This window comes from Pomacea canaliculata, linkage group LG12 (assembly GCF_003073045.1).
Source record: "Pomacea canaliculata isolate SZHN2017 linkage group LG12, ASM307304v1, whole genome shotgun sequence".
In the NCBI taxonomy this organism is placed as follows: domain Eukaryota; kingdom Metazoa; phylum Mollusca; class Gastropoda; order Architaenioglossa; family Ampullariidae; genus Pomacea; species Pomacea canaliculata.
Window position 1 is genome coordinate 9,754,230 of NC_037601.1, and position 25,004 is coordinate 9,779,233.

The 25,004-nt window shown below is 41.1% G+C and overlaps 2 protein-coding genes and 1 long non-coding RNA gene across 3 annotated transcripts; 1 reads left to right on the top strand and 2 right to left on the bottom strand.

Moving 5' to 3' along the window:
• Positions 1-212: 212 nt before the first annotated feature.
• On the bottom strand, positions 213-12,645 carry LOC112576982 (conserved oligomeric Golgi complex subunit 7-like). The gene is made up of 24 exons (XM_025259890.1): positions 12,560-12,645; positions 11,562-11,654; positions 11,251-11,295; positions 10,739-10,794; positions 10,285-10,369; positions 9,948-10,037; positions 9,610-9,678; positions 9,175-9,210; positions 8,752-8,872; positions 8,252-8,334; positions 7,824-7,934; positions 7,471-7,629; positions 7,086-7,140; positions 6,779-6,909; positions 5,622-5,696; positions 5,336-5,401; positions 4,895-5,030; positions 4,098-4,197; positions 3,853-3,956; positions 3,455-3,585; positions 2,942-3,025; positions 2,108-2,222; positions 1,637-1,768; positions 213-1,476 (listed from the first exon to the last, which is right to left on the bottom strand). The coding sequence occupies exons 1-24, from the start codon at positions 12,560-12,562 to the stop codon at positions 1,310-1,312; spliced, it is 2,247 nt and encodes a 748-aa protein (XP_025115675.1). The 5' UTR covers positions 12,563-12,645; the 3' UTR covers positions 213-1,309.
• Positions 12,646-13,735: 1,090 nt separating this feature from the next.
• Positions 13,736-16,839, bottom strand: LOC112576983. Its single transcript, XM_025259891.1, has 6 exons — positions 16,723-16,839; positions 16,063-16,243; positions 15,435-15,687; positions 15,072-15,200; positions 14,728-14,878; positions 13,736-14,419 (listed from the first exon to the last, which is right to left on the bottom strand). Exons 1-6 carry the CDS (start codon positions 16,763-16,765, stop codon positions 14,007-14,009), a joined length of 1,170 nt encoding a protein of 389 aa, XP_025115676.1. The 5' UTR covers positions 16,766-16,839; the 3' UTR covers positions 13,736-14,006.
• A 2,186-nt stretch (positions 16,840-19,025) lies between these two features.
• Positions 19,026-22,262, top strand: LOC112576986. Its single transcript, XR_003101978.1, has 3 exons — positions 19,026-20,294; positions 21,045-21,096; positions 21,691-22,262. It is a non-coding gene; the product is annotated as an uncharacterized LOC112576986 (long non-coding RNA).
• The last annotated feature ends 2,742 nt before the right edge of the window (positions 22,263-25,004 follow it).

Sequence of the window (25,004 nt, forward strand, 5' to 3'; positions counted from 1 at the left end):
TCAATGTGACGATATCCATCTCTCATATGTCTGTGTAAAGTATTAGAGACGTTGTCACGTGACTACCCAAGTCAGTCAATCATGCTCATGTGACTTACTTTCCAGCGCCGCCGGGTGGCAGCCTGGCTTAAAGACAGCTGGAACATATCGCAGTCAAAAGACCTCTTTCGTATTATTAATGAACGCCTCAAACACGAAATCACAAACAGATAAACGGTTTCCGATATATTTAAGATGTGCGAACGCTCAGTTCAGGCAGCCGATACGGATGGTAGGCGACCTTCTAGTCTCTGAGGAGAGTGAAATCAGACTATTGGCTATTTCATAGTCTTGTTTTATGAATAACAACAATAATGATGATGATGAAGATGGACATTTAATATTGCAACAGTTTCATATGATTGTGATCCCCTACAGCAAGAGTAAAGAAGTCGCCAGTCTGTATTTCTTGGTGAAGGAAAGTGAAGTAATTTGTGCATGGAATGTCGTGCACAGTTCTCCCACTGCGCAATGTTCTATACCCATGATGCACAGCGATTCATTTTCTGTTCTGTTCCTCACCCCGGCTAAACAGTCTGCTGTATATTATTTCTAATATTGATTTTACTGACAACCATGGCACAGGGCAACGGTGAAAAGGTCAAATCTCGCTTTTGCAATGTCTAGCCGTCACCTGTTTTGCAAAATATCTGGCTTTTGTTAGACTGGCATCGACTGTTGTTGTACTGACTGCTGTTGTGTCGAATGATACTTTATGGAGATGTCGACTATTCCTTTCTTATTTATATGATGCAATGCGTTGCAAGAAAAGTTCCCACTAGTACTCTGATAGAGTACAAATCACATTTATTTTGGAATATTTCTTCGCCTAAAAAAATCATGTAATTAACTTAAACGTTACACTGATAAGAATCATGTACACCAGATGAGCGCTACGATGAAGAGTCCCCTCTCTACAACACTCCTCGCTGCTCCCGACAATGTCTCTTTTCCCCCTCAAATCAGCACGCGACAGAAGAAATAAAAATGAGAAGTGTCCACCAAAAGTTACCAACACCAACACGAAGTTTGTTCCTGATAGTAAACATACGATTGGCCCACAGCCGCACATCTGTAGGCCTGTTCCCAGAAGGTGGCGACGCCTGCGAGCGAGAAAGCGAGGGGACAACTCTTGCTTGTTGTCGGTCGACAACACGAACAGTGACTATAAGGCTTCCCAGCGTGTCCGGACCTTAGACTCTCAGGTCTGTAGGTCACGCCAGGTGACTAAGCCCCCACCTGGTCCCCCGGCGTGTTCTGCATGACGTCATCACACGTCGAGGCCGCGCGTGCTGGCGATGGTGTGAGCCAATCGTTGTGGCATCAGCTCGGCCCGCTCAGAAAACTCTTCCGGCCGGGCACGCAGCAGCGCGTCGATCTGCGTCAGCGTCTCCGAGGTCTGGAGGCCAAGGTCGTCCAGAACGTTGGTCAGGTACTCTGAGGAATCGGAAGAAGTATTTATAAATAGAAACACGCAAGTTAAACTGATGTCCTTTACCGACACTTCCTACTACATATGTACCTTCTCCACTTCCCCACCTGCGCACTGATCACCACTTGCCCAAGCACCCAAGCACCAGCCAGTGTGAATACCTACCCAGGTCTGTGATGAGCTGCTTGGTGCCATGTGACGTCAGCTGTGGGATCTTCAGCATTTCCTCCCCAAACACATGCATTGTACCCCGTGCCACTGACTCCAGCCACAGGTCAGCCAAGTGCTCGGGCGGCTCTGTTACATCACACCCGTCAAACATGCTATTTAGCTGATCATCAATAGACCTGCTACTTACTGTACCAACATCAAACACGTCAGACCCATTACTTACAGTATCAATGTCACATAAGCAGACCTGCTACTGATTATATCAACATCATACAAGACATCCCTGCTTCCCATACGAATGTTGTACACCTCATACATGATAGTTACTGTATCGTCACATTTGGGAGACCCATTAATTACTGTATCAATGTCACACATGTGAGATCATCTACTTACACATATATTGACGAAAACACGTGAGAAAAAGAAGCATTAACATTTTTAAAAAAGGGAAAAGGCCCTGACCTTGCTCACTGGTGTAGGGCAGCTTGCTGTGTCTCAGGGCGATTGTTAGCGCAGGGCTGTCTTGAATGGTGAAGGGTTCCAGGTGCTGAGGCAGCGTCATTAGGTACTGACCAATCTGCACACAGAATGCATCTTCAATGTTTGGCCCTTCTAAAAGCCACAAAGTGAAGACAAACTACCTTACTACAAGTGAGTTCAAGTCTACAGGATTGGCCAAAGTAGGAAACTTTTTTTTCAGCCAGGAGAATGTCTACAGGCCTATGCACACAGCACTTGGGGACTGTATATTTTGCAAGCCTGGGAAAAGTTTCTCTGCACAAGATGGATGTTTACATAAATAAATTGTCACTACATATATCGCTAACAGCTTCTGATCAGGGACATACTTGAATCATCTCCAGCACGGTTGTCACAACTACAGTTTCCATGTACAACTTGTACAAGTCTGGCAGTCTTATTCGTTTTCCTAGACTTCTTGAAAAACACTATTTACGGGATGTAATGTCATTCAACTCAAGATCAGAATTGTGAAACTTCTTACTTCCCTTTATGTGTGCAAATGAGACCAGACATTCTCTCTGGTTTTGGTCATGAAAAGAGGACTGTCAGTAGGTTCAACATGACCACATTGTGTGTGTGTGTGCACACAGGTGCAAGGGAACATGCATTCATAAAGATCTTTATATTTTCACACTGGGACCCTTAGGTCCACAGACACATCTGAGCACACAATACAAAATTTTTTATTACTGCAGCATTTCACACCTCAGACAGTGAAAGATAACAAATGGCTATATGCCTCAAGAGATTCAATATAAACAGACCATCACAAACCTTTGTAATATACTCCTGAGGTGCCATGCTAAAGGTTGGAAGGTCCGAAGTTAAAGCTCCCCCAGAGCTTTGGGAAGTCCAGACCTGTAAAGAAAAAGAAAAGTAAAAAGCTGAGGTTGATTGTATGAAGTCCTTGCTTAACTATGCAGACTGACCATAAAACTAACTCTTTGTAAAATAAACATCTTTAAACATTTCACAACAAAGCAAGCAAGCAGCTGATACTAAGGGAAATTGTGCCTACAGTTCTAACCCTAACCCTAACCCACAACCTATATTGTGCAGACACATACAAACCTTTCCCCTAAACATTCACACACATATATATAAACACACAGATGTAACACAAATATACACATGTGCATGCTGCACTTTCATATGATCCAGGTAGTTTCTGTGATATAACCAATGATCCAGATAGTTTCTATGACATTATAACCAATGTTTACAACTTTTGATCTCGAAATACATTTTCAGCAAAAATTAAACCTGTTTTTCTCATAACATTCTGACCTCCATGGTGGAAACATTGCTCAAGTAATTCTTGAGTTGTGCAAAGACTATCTCAAAGGCAAATTTGTGAACATCTTCACTGAGTCGACCGAGGTCTGTCATGACTTCCGTTAACACAGATGGTGTGTCTCCTGACAGCAAACAATACAAGAATTTTTTAAACAGACAATCATTTGATGCATGAATGAAAAAAGAAACAGCAAGAGAGAGAAAGTACTTTTCTTGCAATAAATTATACAACATGTACATCTTAATAAGCACATGAAATGGTACCCTCTGTTATTAGATTTAGCACTTAAAATGTCTGATGTACAGTTACATTGTCAACTTATGTTATGTAGCAAGTTATAATACTAAATCATGTAGCAAGTTATAAAGTTAAGTAGAGAAAACGTTACCATCTTCCAGCTTTTTCACAAAGGCTACCAGAGCTTCCCTTTCATCCTCACTACTCAGGAATAATGATGCCTGGAATGACAGGGTCTGAATGCGGCTGATGTGTCTGGAGAAAATTCAAAAGACGAACACGATAAACGTTACTACTGACACACCTACTGTTGAATGCTGCTCACCAGGTGCCGTCAATAATGGAAACATTATCCAATCTTGCATAATGATTAAAAAGCTACATTGATCTGTTTACTTTCTGCTGTAGTCCCAACTCTGCAAGAGTGGTGCCAGAGTTTGCAGTATGGTGGTAATAAGCTGCTTGTCCAGATCTTGCATGCTCATCAGAAGACAACCTACAAAAGCACAAATGTCAAGTTTTGTTTGAAATTTGATCAAAAATATCAAATTTATTAGACAAAATGTTATCAAACTTATTAAATAAAATAGATTTATTAATTTCTTTATTAGTTTATTTTTCACAGTATCTCCAATGTGCTGAAGACAACAAAAGGCTCCCAATATTAATATTCTAGGCAAAATGTAGACTGAACTGATTTCATGAAACAGTTCAAGGCTCTTAATAGTAATATTCTAGAAGACATGTACAGCGTACTGATTTCATAAAAATATTTGTGGTTCCTGATACTAATATATTCTAAGCAACAAAGTCTGTTATTAATCACAACACAAAACTTTCATTCTGAAGAAAAATGCAGAGACAATGCACAATCTGCTGGCACCCAATTTTTATCAAGTTATAAAATGATTTATAGATTAAAGATATAGTGATAATATCAGCACCACTGCTCTTCATGCAATGGTACAGACTATGATTTATCAATACCATTGTGAAGAATGCAGTGCTGCATCAATACTGATTACAGTCATGGTTACTCTTGCTTCACCCATCAAGACATTCAGACAACATAAAAGGAAGAGTAATTAAACTTTGACAGTGTAGTTCCTCTTGCTTCAACTGTCATCACATGTGGATGTCATGAATGGGAATGAAGTATAATTGCAGTGACTGCATGAGTGCTATTCACTCACCACAGGTCTGAATGATGCGGAGAGAGTGTTGAAAGTGGGACCAGTCTTCCACTTCATTTGTTCCACCTGCTCTGCACTTCTCTCTAATGTTGACCAGCACTCGTCGAAACTCCCGTGTGTAACTTGCAAAGAATGTCTTCAGAAAAAACAAATTTGATAAAAAGCTGGGAAATGATCAAAACTTTGAAAACAATCTGTATGCATATGAAACAAATATGTCATTTCTGTCATCGTGATCTTTGAAAAAATACATTATCTCTTAAAAATGCAACATAAGAGATTTAAAAAAAAAAAAAAAAAAAAAAAAAAAAAAAAAAAAGAGGTATTGGGAATAATTGGTCTGCTTTTGCTCAGATTCTAGCAAATGTTTTGATGACACAAATCGATGAAAGTTTTCTGCATCTTGTTACCACACACTAGCATCAAATTCAGAAAGAGCACCTTATATGCCTCAAGCAGTGCCCGGTAACAGCAACCATTGCTTAGTTTTCGGCATCGATCATTGGACTGTAAAACAGGAAACAGTTTCAGTGACAAGTGAAGTTCTAGGCAAATCAGTTCCTAACACAACAGAACTCTTACTGATATGAGCAAACAAAAAACAGTATTACACATGGACAGACTTCTTACACGCATCTATACATTTTCTTAGAAACCAGTCAGTAGCAGTTAGCCAATACTCAGTACTGGTCAGAGCCTGTGTTTGAAATACCTGGCTAGTACTCACCATATTGGCAGCACTGAAGATCTTGTTGACTGATTCTGATAAGAGTTGCACAGTGTCAAAGACTTCTTCATGATCCTTAGATGAAGACAAATCAATATGACAATTGAAACAAAGTCATGAAACTAGTCAACTCCATCATCATAAATATACCAAGACAACAGTGTAGCATACAAAGTACAAGATCAGTCAAGATAAACCAGTAAAACAAAGAAGAGGCTATGACATATTAGTGTATCCCAGCTTACAAATGATCTTCTTTGTCAAATTTACAAGTAAAGCTAATTCGCTGAAGAAATCTTGTGAGCTGGATCCTGGTCTGACCACCATCTTGTCTGAGTGTTTTGACCTACTGATTCCAGTCATTACAAGATCATTAACCCCTCTTTATCAACAGGTTCTCTTCTTCCTCTCTTCCTCAACAGGCTCTCTTCCTCCTTTTTCAAACACGTGACTCATTCTAAGAAGCATAATCTTGACCTTAATGACCTGAAGAACTACCACTCCGTCTCCAACCTTCAGTTTCTAAGATTGTGGAGAAAGTTGTCCTTCAACAACTACTACGACATGTTTCCTTCTAGTCTCCTTGAGCCACTCCAGTCGACTTACTGTCAGCACCACTTGATCTAGATTACTCTTGCGCAGACAGCGAACAAGTATTATCTGTTTGTGATCGTGGCCACTTATCAGTCCCATCTATGCTCGATCTATCAGCTGTTTTTGACCCTTTGGACTATCACATTTTCCTTCAGAGGCTTCATACCACCTTTGGCATCTCTGGTACAGTCCTTGGTTGGTTCCACTCCTGTCTGCTCGCACCCAATCTGTTAGTGTCCACAGCTTCGCATTAAAACCTGCCTCAGGGTTCAGTCCTTGGGCTTCTCTTATTTATTGCCTCTGTCCACTTGGTCTTATGATTCACCACTCTGGCCTTATCAAGTGCATTGAACTTGTCTCTATGTGCAGAAATGTGCTATATAAACCCTATTATTATTATAATAAAGACATTTTACTTGTAAAGTTCCTTTTAAATTTCTAAATGATATATTTTGGGGAGAAAAATCACAGGCAAGTCAAAGGAAGTGAATTAAAACAATAAATAAAATAAATGAAATGGAAAAAAATCCCATATGTAGTCAGAAGGGTTTTAAAAAACCTACCAATCGGACATTGTCTAGGGCCTTGCTAAGAGCCACCTCTTCAAACACCTTGTACTTGACCAAGTAGGGTCTGTATGGCTGGTACACAGCTTGGAGCAGACGCTCAAGGCTGCTAGCTTCTGCTGCAGTGTCTGAGAATGGATGTACACGGATCAGTAGCCCCAGATTTTAGAAAAAAGGATTGGGATTATCATCACATGACATCTAAATTTGCATAACAGAAAAACTGTTAACCAACAAACATTTCATGCATCAAGGTAGCCACCTCATTAAAATGTAAACTAAGCAATGTAGAATATAAGCACACCTGTCAGATAAGCTTCAACAGCTGTTTCTATGCTCTTCGCAAATCTGTCGGAACCCTAGATTGAAAGAAAAAACAATAGACCACATTTGCTGGAAAGGTTCTTTCATTTAGTAGTACCTAACAAAGTTGCAAACTCTATCTCACTGTATGAAGACTTTTTTTTTTGAAGTAATACATTTTTCTGGTCTCTCTTCCTTCTCCTTGTCTCTCACAACACACATACCATTCTCTGACAGCCCACATATTTACAAATATTTACCAGAAAAATACAATTAAGTCAGTTTTATGCTACGCATTAAATGAACTACAACTTGATATGCTTTTCAATGCACTGGACTATTTGTTGTGAGATTTTTTTTTCCACTGTAGAATGGTGATGTTTAACCTGCTTCAGTTCCACAAGAGCATCAAGGATGTCAGAACTCTGCTGCAGGTGAGAATTAAAACAACTAGACAGTGATGGATCCAGTGTCAGCAAGGCATCAGACAACATGTCCACAATGACAGGTACAGGCTCTTTGAAAACCGCAGATGTCCACATGATCTGCACAAAGTAACAAACACACTTTAAAATATCCACAACATGCTTAAGGTCTTACTTTTAACTCCAAGAATAAATATATTTTAAAATCTCCAAAATGTACTATGGCCTTAATTTTTGTGATGAATATAAGACACTTCAACATCTAGTGCACATTAAAAAAGAAAAAGAACCAAACACCAGATCTGTCTGGGGACCTGTAAATGCCATGTGGAGTGCAGCAGGTCATAGAGTTCAGTCATCCACTCCTGCAGCTTGCCAGCGCTGTGTGTCTCAACAATTGTCTTCCAGGACTGCAGAATCTGAGTCTGAGAAATGTAAAAACTACCATTTTCACATTCAGCAATATCCATTTGCAATTTGTAACTAATAAGTAAGAATTTCCAAGGAATATATTATTTACAAAACAGTGGGAACAGAAAATAAAGTAAAACAAAAATAAAAACAGATAACAAAGAAATATTCAAGGATGTGCATTTGTAACCTATTCAAGCAAGTTGTACAGCAGAGTGCTGTCACACAGACAAACAGATATGTTGACTGGTAATACTGAGCACATCAAAGTGTCTAAAACAACCCTGCTGGAGAAATCATGTTGAATTGTTGTTTACAATAAGATACTAACCTTGCAGCACTTGTGATAATACTTATACAACTGAGGCAGGCGCCCCATCTCTTCAAATATGTGGGTAAACCTCTGAGTGTCCTCTGTAAAAGATGAAAACACATAGCAGCATCTCTTTGGTTGAAATGCATCAAACATCCAACACCCAACATCATCAAACATCAAACATAAGAACATATGTTCATGTACAAGCTTGCGATTTGTTATTTTTCTAATATCATATTTATTTCTTAAAATCATATTTTTTTATGTTTTTTGAGCTAATATGAACATAGCTGTATAGTTGTAGGTGACAATTTATCTGCTGCCTCAAAGAATTTCCCACATTTAATTTCACTAACTTTATGACTCTGTTTCACTCCCTCGACATCCTTGCAAGAAATAAAGAAAATATGTCAGAATTCCAGTATATGACTAGTTAGAGTTTACTATAACATCTGGAAGGGTGAAATGGTTTTAAAATCTTCAAAGAGTTAAAAGTCACTAAGAAATTGTCTCACCCAGATTCTGGGAGTTAAAGGCTGCGATCAACTGAGGACTGACTAGTGCCTCCAAACGATTTTTGAGTTTCTCTAGGTGCTGGCACTTCTCCATGTAGTCAGGTGTGTCTACCAGTATTTGCTGCAGATATAGATGGAAAGAAATAACCAACATCAAGGTTAAAAGAAAACATAAGAGACACTGAAGTACTTGTCTGCAAAGGCTTTCACCAAAAGACTGATATGATCACCAAGCTATCTTTCCTTTTATGCAATATCCCAAGACACACATTTTGAGTCTATATCATCTTTTACATAAAAAAAAAAATCATGTTTTTGTTCTCATGTTCTTACATCCATACAGTCGTAATATATACATACATAAAGCATGATTTCATAAGCACATACACTTCTCTCTATAAATAATACTGTATAATTACTCACCAAACTTTGCTGCATCCCTGACAGTTTTTCTGTTATCTAAATGACAAGAAAATAGACAAAGCTACAAAAAACTTAATACAGAGGACAAAAGACTGACAGGAAGAGATCAGTGAAGGAGACTGTGAACTGCATGTTATATTTAAGACATTTAATTTGATTGCACACTTAAGTCTCAGCTCATACATATGCTAGGTAAAAAAAACTACTGCATGCCCTGTTCTTACTATTTTAAGTCTGAATCAAAAGTGAAACAATAACCTAAATATAAAGGCATAGTTTTGTCCTGATATGTTCGAAAAATTAAATAGGAATAATAAGCCATACTAAGAGTCACGACAAACTTTGTGTTTAGAAAATTAAACAGAAAAACAGCTTATGCCACAAAACATAATATTAAATAGTTTTAGATCCAATATATTTCTATTACGATATCACCTTTTCAATGTCTTGTGACTGAAACACTTCTTCCATATCTGAACTTAGTGTTGTCCAGTTGTCAGCTTCCTAAGAAGAAAAAAGAGGAAGAAAATAAAACTTCACATATTCTGACAATGTACACTGTTTATTATTACACACATGCATGTTCATGTGTGCATGTGCACACAAAAACAACCTAACCTATTTGAACTAACTAGTTTAAGTTCTGAAAGAAACAGCAGCTGGCTGATTAACTATCAGTGCATATCATATTACGATCCTTATTATACCACTGCTACTAGCCTGCCTATTATTACTGTTTACAGTATGTTACATAAAACCCTACTGTTTCAAACCTTCAGAGCATCTGATGTCATTTTCATTCGAGACTTGATTTCATCCAGGGTCAAGAGGGTTTGCATGGACTGCGCAGTATTTTTCTCTACCTGAAGAAAGAAAGATAATCTTAGTAGTGTTTATCTCTACCTGAATAATATAAATAGATGATCTGAGCAGCGTTTTTCTCTTCATGTATAAATATAAACAGATGTTCTGAACAGCATTTTGCACTACCTCAAAATGTATATATAGATACAAAACCAAGTCAGCAGAAAATTCTTTAAGAGGACACCTGTAGAAGTTTGCTTTGTCAGTTCTTGATTTGAAGTTTAGAGGAATGAGTTCCAAACTTACACTCTCAATATCCTGTTTCACAGCTCTCATTTGATCCTGCAGTAAAGTTGACTCTTGCTTCACTGCATCCAACTCTCTCACCACCCTGGAAATAAGTGTGCTCATATCATGGGCTGCACATCTGTATGCTATGTTATGTTCAACATACATACAGTGTTCAGGGCTTCTGCTTAGGCTAAATTCTTTGGGGTCCCAGGGACCCCTTCTTCAGATTTTTAAGGGGTCCCTGTTCTTCGCCCAAATTTGAAGGGGACTCCATTGACGAAAACTGAAGGGGTCCTCAGAACTTTTAATGCGTACTGTACGCAATTTTTTGCGTAAGCAGAAGCCCTGGTGTTCTTCACAGCTGATAAAGTGGCAGTCGTAGAGAGGCAGTTACACTCATAGTTACTTGTATGTGTTACTGCCAGAAGCATAGAGAGCAACTTCAGATGATCTTGCAGATGCCACATACCTGGGAAGATTTTGCAAAGCTTGCTGGCTGGCCTCTTCCAGAATGTTGTTCACTTCCTGAAAATGCAAGAATTTAAACAGCTTAAAGAGTTTGAATAAAAGCATCTGACATCTCATCTCAAACACACACACCTACCTGTCTCTCACACTTGTACACAGACACAAACACATCCAACATCTTGCTCATGCGTGTACACACACATCCAACACATCTCGTACTTGTGCACACAAACATATATATATATTTAGCTTCTTGCTCAGATTTGTACAAAGATATACACAAAATACCACTGGAACTGGCATACAAACATACGCATACTGTGTATGATGTACAATCTCTCACAATTTAACAAGTAAATGTTTGGTGTATGATGCATAATCTCTCTCGCATGTACATGAAGCCATAAGCAATCTCTTGCACAACTGAACATCTTTTGATGGTTGGAAGAATGGAGGAGGGAGGTCAAATATGTTTTTTGAGGCTAAGAGGTTTGGCCTTTAAGAACAACCTACCTGAATAAGCATTTGAAGTTTCATAACCATGGTTGTTGCATGTTGCTGTGAACAAACAAACACAAAATGTGACTATTCTGAAACTGCAATTTTTTATCTTGATTTTTACATTATCAATTCCTTAATAATAAAGAAACTGTCAACAGTGTAAGCTACACTCATAATCTACACTCTGCAAGTCTCATCATAAATTATCTTCTCTTTGAAATGACAGATGATCAAACTAGTTTTCAAAGAAACAAGGCAATGTTCTAAGATTGTATGCTTCCACTTTTACTACACAATGGCTTTGTGTAAGCAATCTAACTTACATCAAGAGAAACTCCTGGCTCCCTCTGACATCGAAAGGCACTGTTCACCCATTCCTTTGCATCAAAATTGTCATCCATAAATTTGGAGTAATCCTAAATGACAGTAAAACCAAAATAATTGATGTAACAAAAATGATGCTGATTATTAATACAATAATTTATTGTCCATTAAAACACAAAAATTTTGGAATAAAACTTTTTTCACAGCAAAGCAGACAGTATAGTGAGAAAAAAATGAAGATAATTACATGATAATGATAATAAGCATGGGAAAAATTATACATGGTACAGAGAATTATACATAGGAAATATACAAAAACATATAAAGGAACCAGGAAAATTACATTTACTAGTATAAATCATATTTCTTTTTATTTCATTTGTTTGTCTCTTCAAAATGAGAAACTATCTAATGTAATCCTTTACAAATGAAGTATACGGATATTGAGCAATTCAATGAATTTAAAAGTGAGTATGAGCCATGTAGGTTAGCTGCTAGATCCTTCGTGTCTTTCAGTTTCAGTCCACACCACCAATGAAGTCCTACATACGACAAAGTACCCAGCGAACTGATGCTCATGGAGTAAAGTGGGTAGTTTTGAGATGGTTAACAAAGATTATAGGGAAAAATATATGAAATAAAATAAATTTTTGGGAGGAGATCAATGAGAGGAACGGGCACGCCTGCCTTTCAGTTGATTGTGAGAATGCAAGAGAACCAAAAGAGATGGTAAGCTTTGGTGGTAAGATTACAGGAGTGACGATATCCACTGGGCTGATAATGCTGGTGACGGTGAGAATTTCAATGCTTGGAGATCCGCCCTTTCTCTCTCGTTTGCTCTCGTTTATTGCTAAACGTCCATGTTAAATACTTCTTTGAATCAGAACACTCGCTGAGACAGTATAAGAATGAAATGTATTCTTGCTTTCGGCACGCTGATGAAACTATACAATATCAGACAATCACTTAAGCTTTACAGCTTTAAAATCCATTTTACCATTTTGTTCCCGCAGCAACAGTTCTGTTTAGTAAAGTGTCCACATCAGCCTTGTGTGGCAGAGTAGCGCACCTTGAACAAGGAGCGGCAACTCTAGCAGCTTGTATCGCATGACCTAGTTGTTGTCTCCCTTTATGTCGGGTTTCCAGGTAAAGGGTACGATCCAATTTCTATGGGACTCATATGTTTTTGGAGTTCTGTGCTGCTGTATTGCTGGGATTAGTAGAAGTTTTTAGCTTGTCATCCAGTTTTTGAAGTCATCGAGTCATTTAAGTCCGAAAATATTGGAACATCTGTATACATGTATTCTGTACATCTATCATTGTCTCAGAGTTGAGAAGTGGTGTACTGATGTGATGATGTACAAAAGAGAGATGTAGACAGTGAAGAAAACAAGATCAAGAAGGGACCTATATAACCCTTTAAGAACGATGATGGATGCTGGTAAACAGGACTTCTTGTAAGCATTCCTGCCCGCAAATGGCGATTATATACTGCACGGCAGAAGGTAGAGACAGAGATGGTTTGTGGGTGTGTGTGGGATCACCGATAGTCTGACGGACTGGAGACTGGTTGACCTCTAGCCTTGCCTTGTCTTTGTCGAAGAAATGGCCTCACCAGGAGCCCACGTTACATGTAAAAAGACTTTCAACGAGTGACCTGCATGCAGCCTCCAGCACCTCACAGTTGATTGTGAAACTGTGACTTTTCCTCAACAGGTGCAGTCTGTGATGTACATGATATACATGGCGACTGTTCAGTCTTTGCCATTAGTACATCAAAATGTGGTCCACACTGCATTGCGGTGTATGTAGTGAGGTGTTGTTTTCCTAAATCAAAGTGAATTGCATAGACACAGTTTTGCATTGTGCACATTTAGTGCGTATGCTATCATCGTTCGTAAATAGCGTGTCGTAAAAGAAGTGCTTATCACTTATTTGTTTTCTCAGAGAAATGTGCAGGTCCTTACAGATACTTCGCATATCTTCTCTGTCTCTAAACTAACCATGGAAAATAATCTCACTGTTTATATTTTACTATTTAACTTTGGGGAAAAAAAATGGTGTCGATGTGTTGTGGAATGGTTGGAAGCGTTTGTCAGAGTGCGACCGCATGCGTCTGTGTGTGTGTGTATAGGAGTGTACGCCCACAAAAGAAAAAGAAAATAGAAAGTGAAATTATCGAAACGATTTTTTGAAAAAGACAAATGATAGTTTTCCATAACAAGTTATTACACTTCCAAAACACCGAAGGGGAATTACTGTAGAAATTGGCCATCATGTATGTTCCGGCTTTGTAGAAAATATAAGAACCTCCGCTGGAGGTATTAAAATAGTGAAGGATATTATGACTATTTGCTAATCTTTAATCAAAGAGAGCTTTCTGAACATTAATCATCAGTATGAATGACTGCACTTCTGTCTCTGTTATCAAGCATCAGCAGATTTCAGCCGACTATAGCATCTCCCGTAGAGTGCCTGAGAGTGTTGATGCAGCTCACGACGTCCACTACCGTGCCCACACAGATGTACACCGTGTACTTCTGTACGTGGGTACTTCCGCGTGGAAATGTGTTTTTACGGTAGACGACGTTCCACTTGTTGGTGTCAGAAGGGCTGTCGGGGTTGGATCCGAAGCTGTGGGAGCCATAGTACTGGAAAAGGTCGGTGTCCTGGCCAGCAGGTGCGTACACTCCCATGGCATAGCGATCATCGGCAGTGGAGGCCACGACTGGGTGCGTGTTGGTGTACGTCACCAGCTGACCACTGGTCAGGTGCACGCTGCGGAACACGGTGAACTCGCTGGGCATGTAACCGGTCGGGGCCTCCATTTGTAGCACAGTGTATGCTGGGATGTCACCTGAACAGCAGTCTTGAAAATTAGCCACGTTCTCTCTTGTTTGCGTTTGTCTTTAACTTGATGTTGTCGTCAATGTTGTCAGATGACAGAAGTTTATCAAAAAGTCGATAAGAGATACAATGTAGACCGTAATGTGTAACATTTCACAACGTAAATTGTAACATTTTACATGTAACAGTCAGATATTGTAACAATGTTTCGTCCATTTAACAGTATAACATCATACAACATTTAACATTGCACCATGTGATGTTCAAAAGTGTGTTATATATGTTCGTTAGACATGTGCACTGTTTCGCTATCTTTACCTGCCACAGTAAAGGTTGATTGGAAAACCAAGCAGGCTTTGGCCACCCCTGGGCAGCTAAGTGTGACTGTTTTAGAAAACGGATATTGGTAGGTGTCGATGACGTTGACAGACTCTGGATCGTTCGCCCTCATCCAGAAAGCTGGGAGAACCTACATAGTGTATTATTAATGGTATAATTATGGACATTTGTGCAGTAAAATTATAGCACGCTAATAGTATTAATTATATGAGGAGAACCATTCTCGTAAATAAAATTCACTTTCTCTCTCACAAACACTCTCACACACACACAAAAGAGAGCAATGCCAAAAAAAAAGGAGGACGTGACGTATTTCTGCTTACCTCCGAGGTTAGGGTCTTGCCTGCAGCATGTATGTGCCTGATTACTGTTTTGGTCGAGTCTGCTTGACTGTCTGTCCTGCCGCCTCCTTCTGTGGGGTTGAACGCCTCGCCGTGAGGCACGAAGTTCATCTGAAAGGTAAGCACGACTAAATGGAAAGTGAGGAGGGTACAATCACCTCTGAAAGGTAAGCATGACTAAATGGAAAGTGAGGAGGGTACAATCACCTCTGAAAGGTAAGCACGACTAAATGGAAGTGAGGAGGGTACAATCACCCCTAAAAGATGAACACGACTCAGTCACATCTAGTTGTTAATCTCTTAATATTCAGATATTCAAATTTTTCGTTTGGAAGTTTCCCTCACCGCCATCTGCAGCTCTCGCCCGTGGTCCCAAGCGTTGATGAATTCGTGGTTGTTCCACACCAGGCTGTCGATGGCACCCCCCATCCTCCGAGAGGCACTGACGAACAGACCGTGACTAGGATCTGACACGGTCCATCGGTTTCCATAACCCCCTTCAAGGTAGCCCAGGCGGTTTTCTTTGAGCCCAAAGGTCAGGTAGTGTTCCACAGCTCTTTGGTAATCCTTCCCGAACGCGTTATGAAGATCACTGTACCTGTGGGAATATTTTCAGTTTTTCAAGCCTTTCAATTCATTTAGAATAAATGAATAATATGAGATTCCTATCAAGTAATAAATCATAAATTAATAATGAAAGATTCTTATCAATTAATATATCAGACATTAATCATGCAGATTTGTCCATATAAACAGGAATGTTTATGTTGTGATTTAGTAATCATATGTAATAGTAAACGTATGACCTGTGACCTATGACTTGGTATTCAATATATGAGTATAAATAATGGCCTTGTAGATAATTTTAATGTTCGTAAAGTGGAAACCACCGCCTGTGCTCTAACATTCTCTCACTCGTCCTTGTCAGCAATAACTGTTCTAGCCTGTCCATGTATTGAAGACGAGAACTCACCTGGCCAGGTACTGCACAGAGTGGAATTTGCCACAACCCTGCAGCCCCTCATGTATGCCATGTGTCAGCCAGTGATTCTTGGCAGCAGCCGCACTCCTGACCCCAGCCCGCAGCACCTCCACGTTGGTGTTGATGTAAAACCTGGGGTCAAACACTTCCGGTGAGGCCAGGTCCACTGCCGCTGAAAAAACAAAACAAAATGAAGCTGAACGAACTTTCACTCACTTTACGAACACTTTGCGACATTAGAAGTAATTAAGGTTGGAAAGCGACATCTGTTAACCAGGAAAATAGCGAACGTTTGATCAAGTTCATCAAAGTTGTGTATGAAGGGAAGGTCACAGGGAACCAGTGGTTTTGGGGAAAAACATTCGGGACATTTGAATATAGTCAACATACTGAGCTAAATCTTGTGTCTAAGTTAAAACTGAGTTAAAGTAAAATATAACGGATAAAACTACAGATTATTTTTTTAGTTGAGCGACTTTAAAAAGAACAACCCTTATCAGTGGTCAACCTTAAAAATGAAAATGGTTTGTCAACTTTCAAGTTTGATGCTTAATTTAGTTGCCATTCATTTGGATTTTCGGCAGAGTATGAGTAATAATATTTCTCAATATGTAATTTTCAGCTGAATAGCAGGTTAGTTCGAAACCTCACCTGCCGACACGAAGACCGAGACAACAATTCCCAACAGCAGCATGGCAAGGGCTGGAACTTTGGTGCTGGAGACACTGGTGGCCGTGCGCCGCCTGCATGGAATGTCGGGCAAACAATCTGACAGGAAAATAACAACTGTGTGGACTATTTGTGCATTGAGTTCATGATCATACTCTCAGACAGGGTCACGACTAGTGATAAGATAAGACGTCGAGCTAATGTCTGAAAAGTTTAATGGTGTTCTTGCAGTTCTTGGTACAAAAACAATGCACGCAAAAAGCATGCAATTACACTATCCTCTAAAAACAATTGAAAGAACTTAGCTATTAGTATAAAATTAATAAAATCATGATGGCTGCAGTAAAAGCTGGTTATATATCAGTAACGCTGGAGACGAGTACACGTATATGAGGAAGAATATGTGGGGAGGCAGAACACTTTAAAGAGAAAGAAGTGGCCGTATACGCAGTTGAAATGAAACATGGGCAAATCACAGTCAACGATAGTAGAGGCTATCAAACAAACAGAAACAGAGCACAGAATAAATGCGGATATTCTAAAAGTAAAGCCCATTACTAGCGCCAGTGCACTGGAAGAACTTCCCTCCCTCCCCCCCCCTCCCGCCAAAAAAAAAAAAAAGCGAGAGAGGAACAGAAGATTCCAGAAACGTGGAAAAAAGCATCATTGTGAAGCTAGTCAAGAAGGGTGAGCTCTTTATTATCAGCTCCAAGGAAGATTGTTTGCAGAGTCTTGGTACAGAGGAGCATTAGAGAAAATCTGAGAAAAGAGGAAACAGGGTTCAAAAACGGAGGGTTATGCACACACCAGATCTTCGCTTTATGCACCATAGGAGTGTTTGCATCGCTGTGCATAAACTACATCGACTTTGAAAAGCATTTGATAGTATCCACCTCCCCTCGCTCGGCATGATTCTAGGAGCATACGGATTTCAACAGACAATGCTAATAGTATTAATTATATGAGAGAAACCATTCTCGTAAACAACATTCACAGGTACATCAAGAAACAGTGCTGTGTGTATCACGGAGGGCAACAAAGTGAGTGGCTTCACGTCAGGACGGATGTCAGACCGATGAGTGATGTCCTTCGTCCTCTTTCTCGTTGTCATCGACTGGGTGATGAGAAGAAGAAACGAAATAAACGAAGAGCACTAGGTCGTATGGGAACTGACGGAACTGACGGAAGATTGACTTCGCAGACAACATCGCTCTGTTTAACGGACTCGGAAAGGTAAGCAGTAGGGATGTGCAGGACTTCTATTTTAGCAGCTGACCACGACATAAATAAAAAACTATAGAATCAGTCTCACAGCACAAGCCTTAGCCTGCAGAATGTGTGAAGACCAGCAGTCTTGCAGATCATTACCATGGGTGGGAGCCAGAAATTTTCCTGGGACTGAAGATTTTTCAAGAGCCATGTAGTACTAGAGCATATGCATATAACGTTATATGACACACATGGTTGCATACGCGTTTCACGTTTTTCACATACATAACACACATGAGTCATACAATGTCTTTAGTAGTTAACAATGACAAATGTCCAACTTTATTAACCCTAATGGGCAATTATAACTTGGGAAGTGTGTTCTGTTACAAAAGTTTAAAAAAACTGCTAGTTAAAATACTAGGCGAGTGGTGCATTATAAGAACGTGCATTCTTATGTATAAAACATTCTTAAGGTACACCTATATCACACACCCATGCACACATACAACTGACAATTAATCTATAATCTATGGTTGAGCATGTGGACTGCAGAGGTTGTAAACCATTTCAAGTTCCTATTGCTTTTGCATATAGGCATAGTATGTTTGCCTGCCTGAACTCAATATAACAAATTCTCCTGCTAGGACATGTTCTGGTATGGACAAAATGCTGTAAACTTTTCTGACAATTTGCTGATCATAAAAAGGAATCCAAATTTCTGTGCTTAACACCAATTACCTTAGAAAAATATGGACAGTATGGTTCAAACTGTTCATATCATGGACAGAAAACTGTAAAACCAGCATATGTATGACTGATAAAAACAGCTCAATGTTGCTGTGCTGACTGAAAAACTATTCAGCTATTGAAGGTTCACATGCTGATCATGTTTACATCCCATTTTAGCCTGCAATCAAAAACAGAGCCTACGTACCTGAAGGAGTTAACTGTCTCAACAGGTACACAATAAAACAAAATTTTATTTTCCTAAAGTCTATGCCTATCTCTTCTGTCTTGTCTATATTTAATTTTGATAAGGCAAATAAAAACAAGTAAAAAATCCAATACCCACCAAAACCTAACACTTCTTATTTTTTCTAACATCTTCAACCAGCATCGTGTACATCTAGCACGTGACTTTCTCGGGATGGGTCGGGTACCTTTAAAGTTAATTGTAGACCAGGTCACTTAGTCTGTGAACATCAACAGCATGGAATATTTTCAGTGCACAAGGGTGAACTCTTTCACAGCACTGAGCAGCTTTTCCAGTCCGCAGATTTCTGGTCCATTCTGTACGATTGGCAACATTTAAAAGTCTGAAGAACACATCAAGGAATGATGCTGTAAGTGCGTAGCCTTGACATCAGGCTGAACAAAGAATTTTTCATTTACTTGAGTGAGGGCAACCATATTTCTTCAAGCGCACTGTGTTGTCTAGACTCCAGTGCAATAACAGATTATGTCTTCCATAATCAAATTCCCGTTTTCTTTTGTTGAAGTCTTAAATTCTCCAAGCAGATACTAATACAGCTTCATTTTTCGTCTTTTTCCTGTTGAAATATCTCTGGTATTTTGTAGAAGCGCGGAAGTATCATCGATACTTCACTCAAAAAAAAAACAACAAAAACCGCGAAGTAGTGAATCCGCGATATATGAACCGCGAAGTAGCGAGGGAACACTGTAACTGGGTAAACCTACGGGGCAAATACGGATAGAAAGTGCTCGTTTGTCAAGATGATTAGTTAGACCTTCACTTCTTTCTCATCTTCTCTAGATATTACGACTTGCGAGAGAGGTAAAATCACCGCAAAATATTATGTCTTCACTGTTCAGATTCAAACTTATGCTGTTGCTGTCAGACACTACAATACTATGTCTGGCAGGCTGACTGACACATCCCCTCCCAGACTTGTGCCTGGGGCAACACACTGCTAGCAGGAACACTGAGTCACAACGTGAGACAGCCGTAGACAGAACGTAGCTCCGAGCACAGACTTTGTCCTTAGTCAACCGGTTGGCGATGACTCGTCGCGCCCTTCTCTCAAGCTGCTCTCTCTTTTTCTTCTCCCCTCAACCTCTTGTCCTCCCTTTGTATATCTCCCGGTAGGGGTAATGTGCCATGTTTCCAGGATGTCCTATAAACACAGATGGGACAACACAGACAGCGGTTCACGTGCTCTAGCCCAGATGTCAACAAATCACTTGCAGTCCGCAGGTTGCGAGACTCACCATGACCAGAGCTCGTGCTCACCTGTGTGCAAGCTACGAAAAGACTTCTCGCCAGGTCAATTCTGTGCAGAGCTGCACGACTGTAAAGCATCAAACTACACTTTCTAGCAAAGGTACGATGACTAAATTTAGTCATTACAATTGTTATAGGTCAAGGAATAACCACTTTGTTACTCTGTGTAGTCCTCGGAGGCACAGTGAACAATACCTGCTTTGTTCATGCATTTGTGTGTATTGGTTTCTGTCTCGGGGTGTATGTGTTTGTGTGTGTACATTTATCCATTAAGACTTCATGTCAGGAAACAGTGTTTTGGTCTTTACAATTAATAAATAGAATTTAAACTATTTCTTTATTATATGAAATATTTAATGTTCTGCAATGACAGTTATTACCTGCACTCGTAGGATTCACTTCCCACCACATACATTCACAGGCACACACACACCGGCGCATATACACACTGAGACTCACACACAGTTTGGAACCAAGATTAATGGAGGAATTTACATGCCTGGTTTAGACAAAGAATATGAGAAATATGTTGATCAGTCGAGTACCGTATTTGCACATTTAATGAGTAATGCAGTACAGTCTACAGCTAAGTAAACTCTTAACTCCCCTTATTCCTAGGTTGTCATGTGCTTTCTTTAATGTTACTCATGAACTCTGACCTTCTATTCATGATAATAATTGACTCTTTTCATTCTTTGGTGCTATACAGATACTATCAATCTAGGTGCTCTTAAACTATTACACGTGGTCTAGAATTGAAGGAATTTGGTCAGAATGTTTATTGTATATGGGTTTACAGTTACCTCAAAATACCATTGCTTTATTAATGTGTGCTCTTCATCATTTACAGATAACAGGTTTGGTAAACCAGCTTTTAAAACCAGGTCAGGTCAGCCCATAAGGTAAGTGGCACCAAACTTAATATAGACATTTTTGATTAAAATTGAGGATTCCTTTCATTCAATGACATATTTAAATTTCCTTGAATAAGAACTGTTACCCGCACTCCACAACACATCTCTTCAACTCCCTTGACACATGTATTTTAGTAATTTCACTTGCAATGTCACCTTTCAAGGATTATAATAATGTAGACACATTGATTTCATGTAACTGCTTTTGCAATTAAGATTTAGTGTTTGTGTAGTTAGATTGTCACTTTATTGAATGACATAGTTGAGTTCCATTGAATGACAATTGTTATCTGCATTTGTTGCATTCACTTCAAAGCGCGCATGCAAGCACACACACACAAATACATAGGCACTCAACTACTTCTTCCACTACTTGCATGGTGATTGGCTTTGGAAGGAACTGCCTCTAGGTTTTTTGTGGGAATTTCACTCTTTTATCCATCAAGGCACCTCATTTTTTCACTATGGATAATGGTGTATAGTAATTGGCAGCACATATTTACACAATGATATTAGCTTACACAATGCTTTTTGGTTGCATTATATTAGCCACAGTTGTACTTTTCTCTTTTATGTTTTCAGGTTATTCCCATTCCTTCCTTTTCCACCAACCTCACTCCTTGCTTCCCACACCATATACTTCATCAATTATCTTCTTTAATCCCAGACAAATTCTTTTTCCCTCTTGTCATCATTTCATCATTTCCAACCTCTTCCCTTCCCACAAACCTTCCAATAGCCTCCCTATTTTGCCCTTCTACACATTTGCTTCACACCAATTTCTAAACCTTCTCAACTTTTCACCTCTACCTCTCACACTTTGTTACCATCCAACTCCCTCTCTCTCCTTCCCTTACAAATCCAACTTTACCCCTTTCTCCACCCCTTTATTACCTTTTCCTTTCCATCAAACCTTTCCTATCTCTTCCTTCCACTTACCATCCCTTCATTCACCTTCTCTTCCTTCTCAACCCTTACTGCCTTCCAACCTTCCCGACGAGACGGACAAGTGGTGCTCATGGCAGTTACCGAGTGTGCAACGCTTCACCATCAGCATCTGTCTGGTCGCAGACACAGAGCTCGAGGCTGGTAGATAAGCGTTGGTCCTTGTTAGGCGCTGTTCAGCTCGAGACAGCAGTGCGGCCTATAGGACGAGAGAGACATGAGGTGGCACACGTTAGTGCCAGAGAACTCTACGCTTCATCATCAGCAGTTGTCTGGTCACAGACACAGAGCTCGAGGCTGGTAGATAAGCGTTGGTCCTTGTTAGGCGCTGTTCAGCTCGAGACAGCAGTGCGGCCTATAGGACGAGAGAGACATGAGGTGGCACATGTTAGTGCCAGAGCACTCTACGCTTCATCATCAGCAGTTGTCTGGTCGCAGACACAGAGCTCGAGGCTGGTAGATAAGCATTGGTCCTTGTTAGGCGCTGTTCAGCTCGAGACAGCAGTCCGGCCTATATATAGGACGAGAGAGACATGAGGTGGCACATGTTAGTGCCAGAGCACTCTACGGTTTATCATCAGCAGTTGTCTGGTCGCAGACACAGAGCTCGAGGCTGGTAGATAAGCGTTGGTCCTTGTTAGGCGCTGTTAAGCTTGAGACAGCAGTGCGGCCTATAGGACACGAGAGACATGGGGTGGCACATGTTAGTGCCAGAGCACTCTACGCTTCATCATCAGCAGTTGTCTGGTCGCAGACACAGAGCTCGAGGCTGGTAGATAAGCGTTGGTCCTTGTTAGGCGCTGTTCAGCTCGAGACAGCAGTCCGGCCTATAGGACGAGAGAGACATGAGGTGGCACATGTTAGTGCCAGAGCAGTCTACGGTTTATCATCAGCAGTTGTCTGGTTGCAGACACAGAGCTCGAGGCTGGTAGATAAGCGTTGGTCCTTGTTAGGCGCTATTAAGCTTGAGACAGCAGTGCGGCCTATAGGACACGAGAGACATGGTGTGGCACATGTTAGTGCCAGAGCACTCAACGCTTCATCATCAGCAGTTGTCTGGTCACAGACACAGAGCTCGAGGCTGGTAGATAAGCGTTGGTCCTTGTTAGGCGCTGTTCAGCTCGAGACAGCAGTGCGGCCTATAGGACACGAGAGACATGAGGTGGCACATGTTAGTGCCAGAGCACTCTACGCTTCATCATCAGCAGTTGTCTGGTCACAGACACAGAGCTCGAGGCTGGTAGATAAGCGTTGGTCCTTGTTAGGCGCTGTTCAGCTCGAGACAGCAGTCCGGCCTATAGGACGAGAGAGACATGAGGTGGCACATGTTAGTGCCAGAGCACTCTACGCTTTATCATCAGCAGTTGTCTGGTCGCAGACACAGAGCTCGAGGCTGGTAGATAAGCCACACTCACTCACACTCACTCTCACTCACTCACACACTCACTCACTCTCACTCACTCACACTCACTCTCTCACTGACCCACTCTCACTCTCACTCACACTCTCACTCACTCTCTCTCTCACTCACTCTCTCTCACTCTCTCACTCACCCACTCTCACTCACACTCTCACTCACACTCTCACTCACTCTCTCTCACTCACTCACTCACTCACACTCACTCTCTCACACTCACTCTCTCACTCACTCACACTCACTCGCACTCACTAACTCTCACTCACTCTCTCACAAGAGAGACATGGGGTGGCACACGTTAGTGCCAGAGCACTCTACGCTTCATCATCAGCAGTTGTCTGGTCGCAGACACAGAGCTCGAGGCTGGTAGATAAGCGTTGGTCCTTGTTAGGCGCTGTTATGCTTGAGACAGCAGTGCGGCCTATATATAGGACGAGAGAGACATGAGGTGGCACATGTTAGTGCCAGAGCACTCTACGGTTTATCATCAGCAGTTGTCTGGTCGCAGACACAGAGCTCGAGGCTGGTAGATAAGCGTTGGTCCTTGTTAGGCGCTGTTAAGCTTGAGACAGCAGTGCGGCCTATAGGACACGAGAGACATGGTGTGGCACATGTTAGTGCCAGAGCACTCTACGCTTCATCATCAGCAGTTGTCTGGTCGCAGACACAGAGCTCGAGGCTGGTAGATAAGCGTTGGTCCTTGTTAGGCGCTGTTCAGCTCGAGACAGCAGTGCGGCCTATAGGACGAGAGAGACATGAGGTGGCACATGTTAGTGCCAGAGCACTCTACGCTTCATCATCAGCAGTTGTCTGGTCGCAGACACAGAGCTCGAGGCTGGTAGATAAGCGTTGGTCCTTGTTAGGCGCTGTTCAGCTCGAGACAGCAGTGCGGCCTATAGGACGAGAGAGACATGAGGTGGCACATGTTAGTGCCAGAGCACTCTATGGTTTATCATCAGCAGTTGTCTGGTCGCAGACACAGAGCTCGAGGCTGGTAGATAAGCGTTGGTCCTTGTTAGGCGCTGTTCAGCTCAAGACAGCAGTGCGGCCTATAGGACACGAGAGACATGGGGTGGCACACGTTAGTGCCAGAGCACTCTACGCTTCATCATCAGCAGTTGTCTGGTCGCAGACACAGAGCTCGAGGCTGGTAGATAAGCGTTGGTCCATGTTAGGCGCTGTTAACCTCGAGACAGCAGTCCGGCCTATAGGACACGAGAGACATGGTGTGGCACATGTTAGTGCCAGAGCACTCTATGGTTTATCATCAGCAGTTGTCTGGTCGCAGACACAGAGCTCGAGGCTGGTAGATAAGCGTTGGTCCTTGTTAGGCGCTGTTCAGCTCGAGACAGCAGTGCGGCCTATAGGACGAGAGAGACATGAGGTGGCACATGTTAGTGCCAGAGCACTCTACGCTTCATCATCAGCAGTTGTCTGGTCGCAGACACAGAGCTCGAGGCTGGTAGATAAGCGTTGGTCCTTGTTAGGCGCTGTTAACCTCGAGACAGCAGTCCGGCCTATAGGACACGAGAGA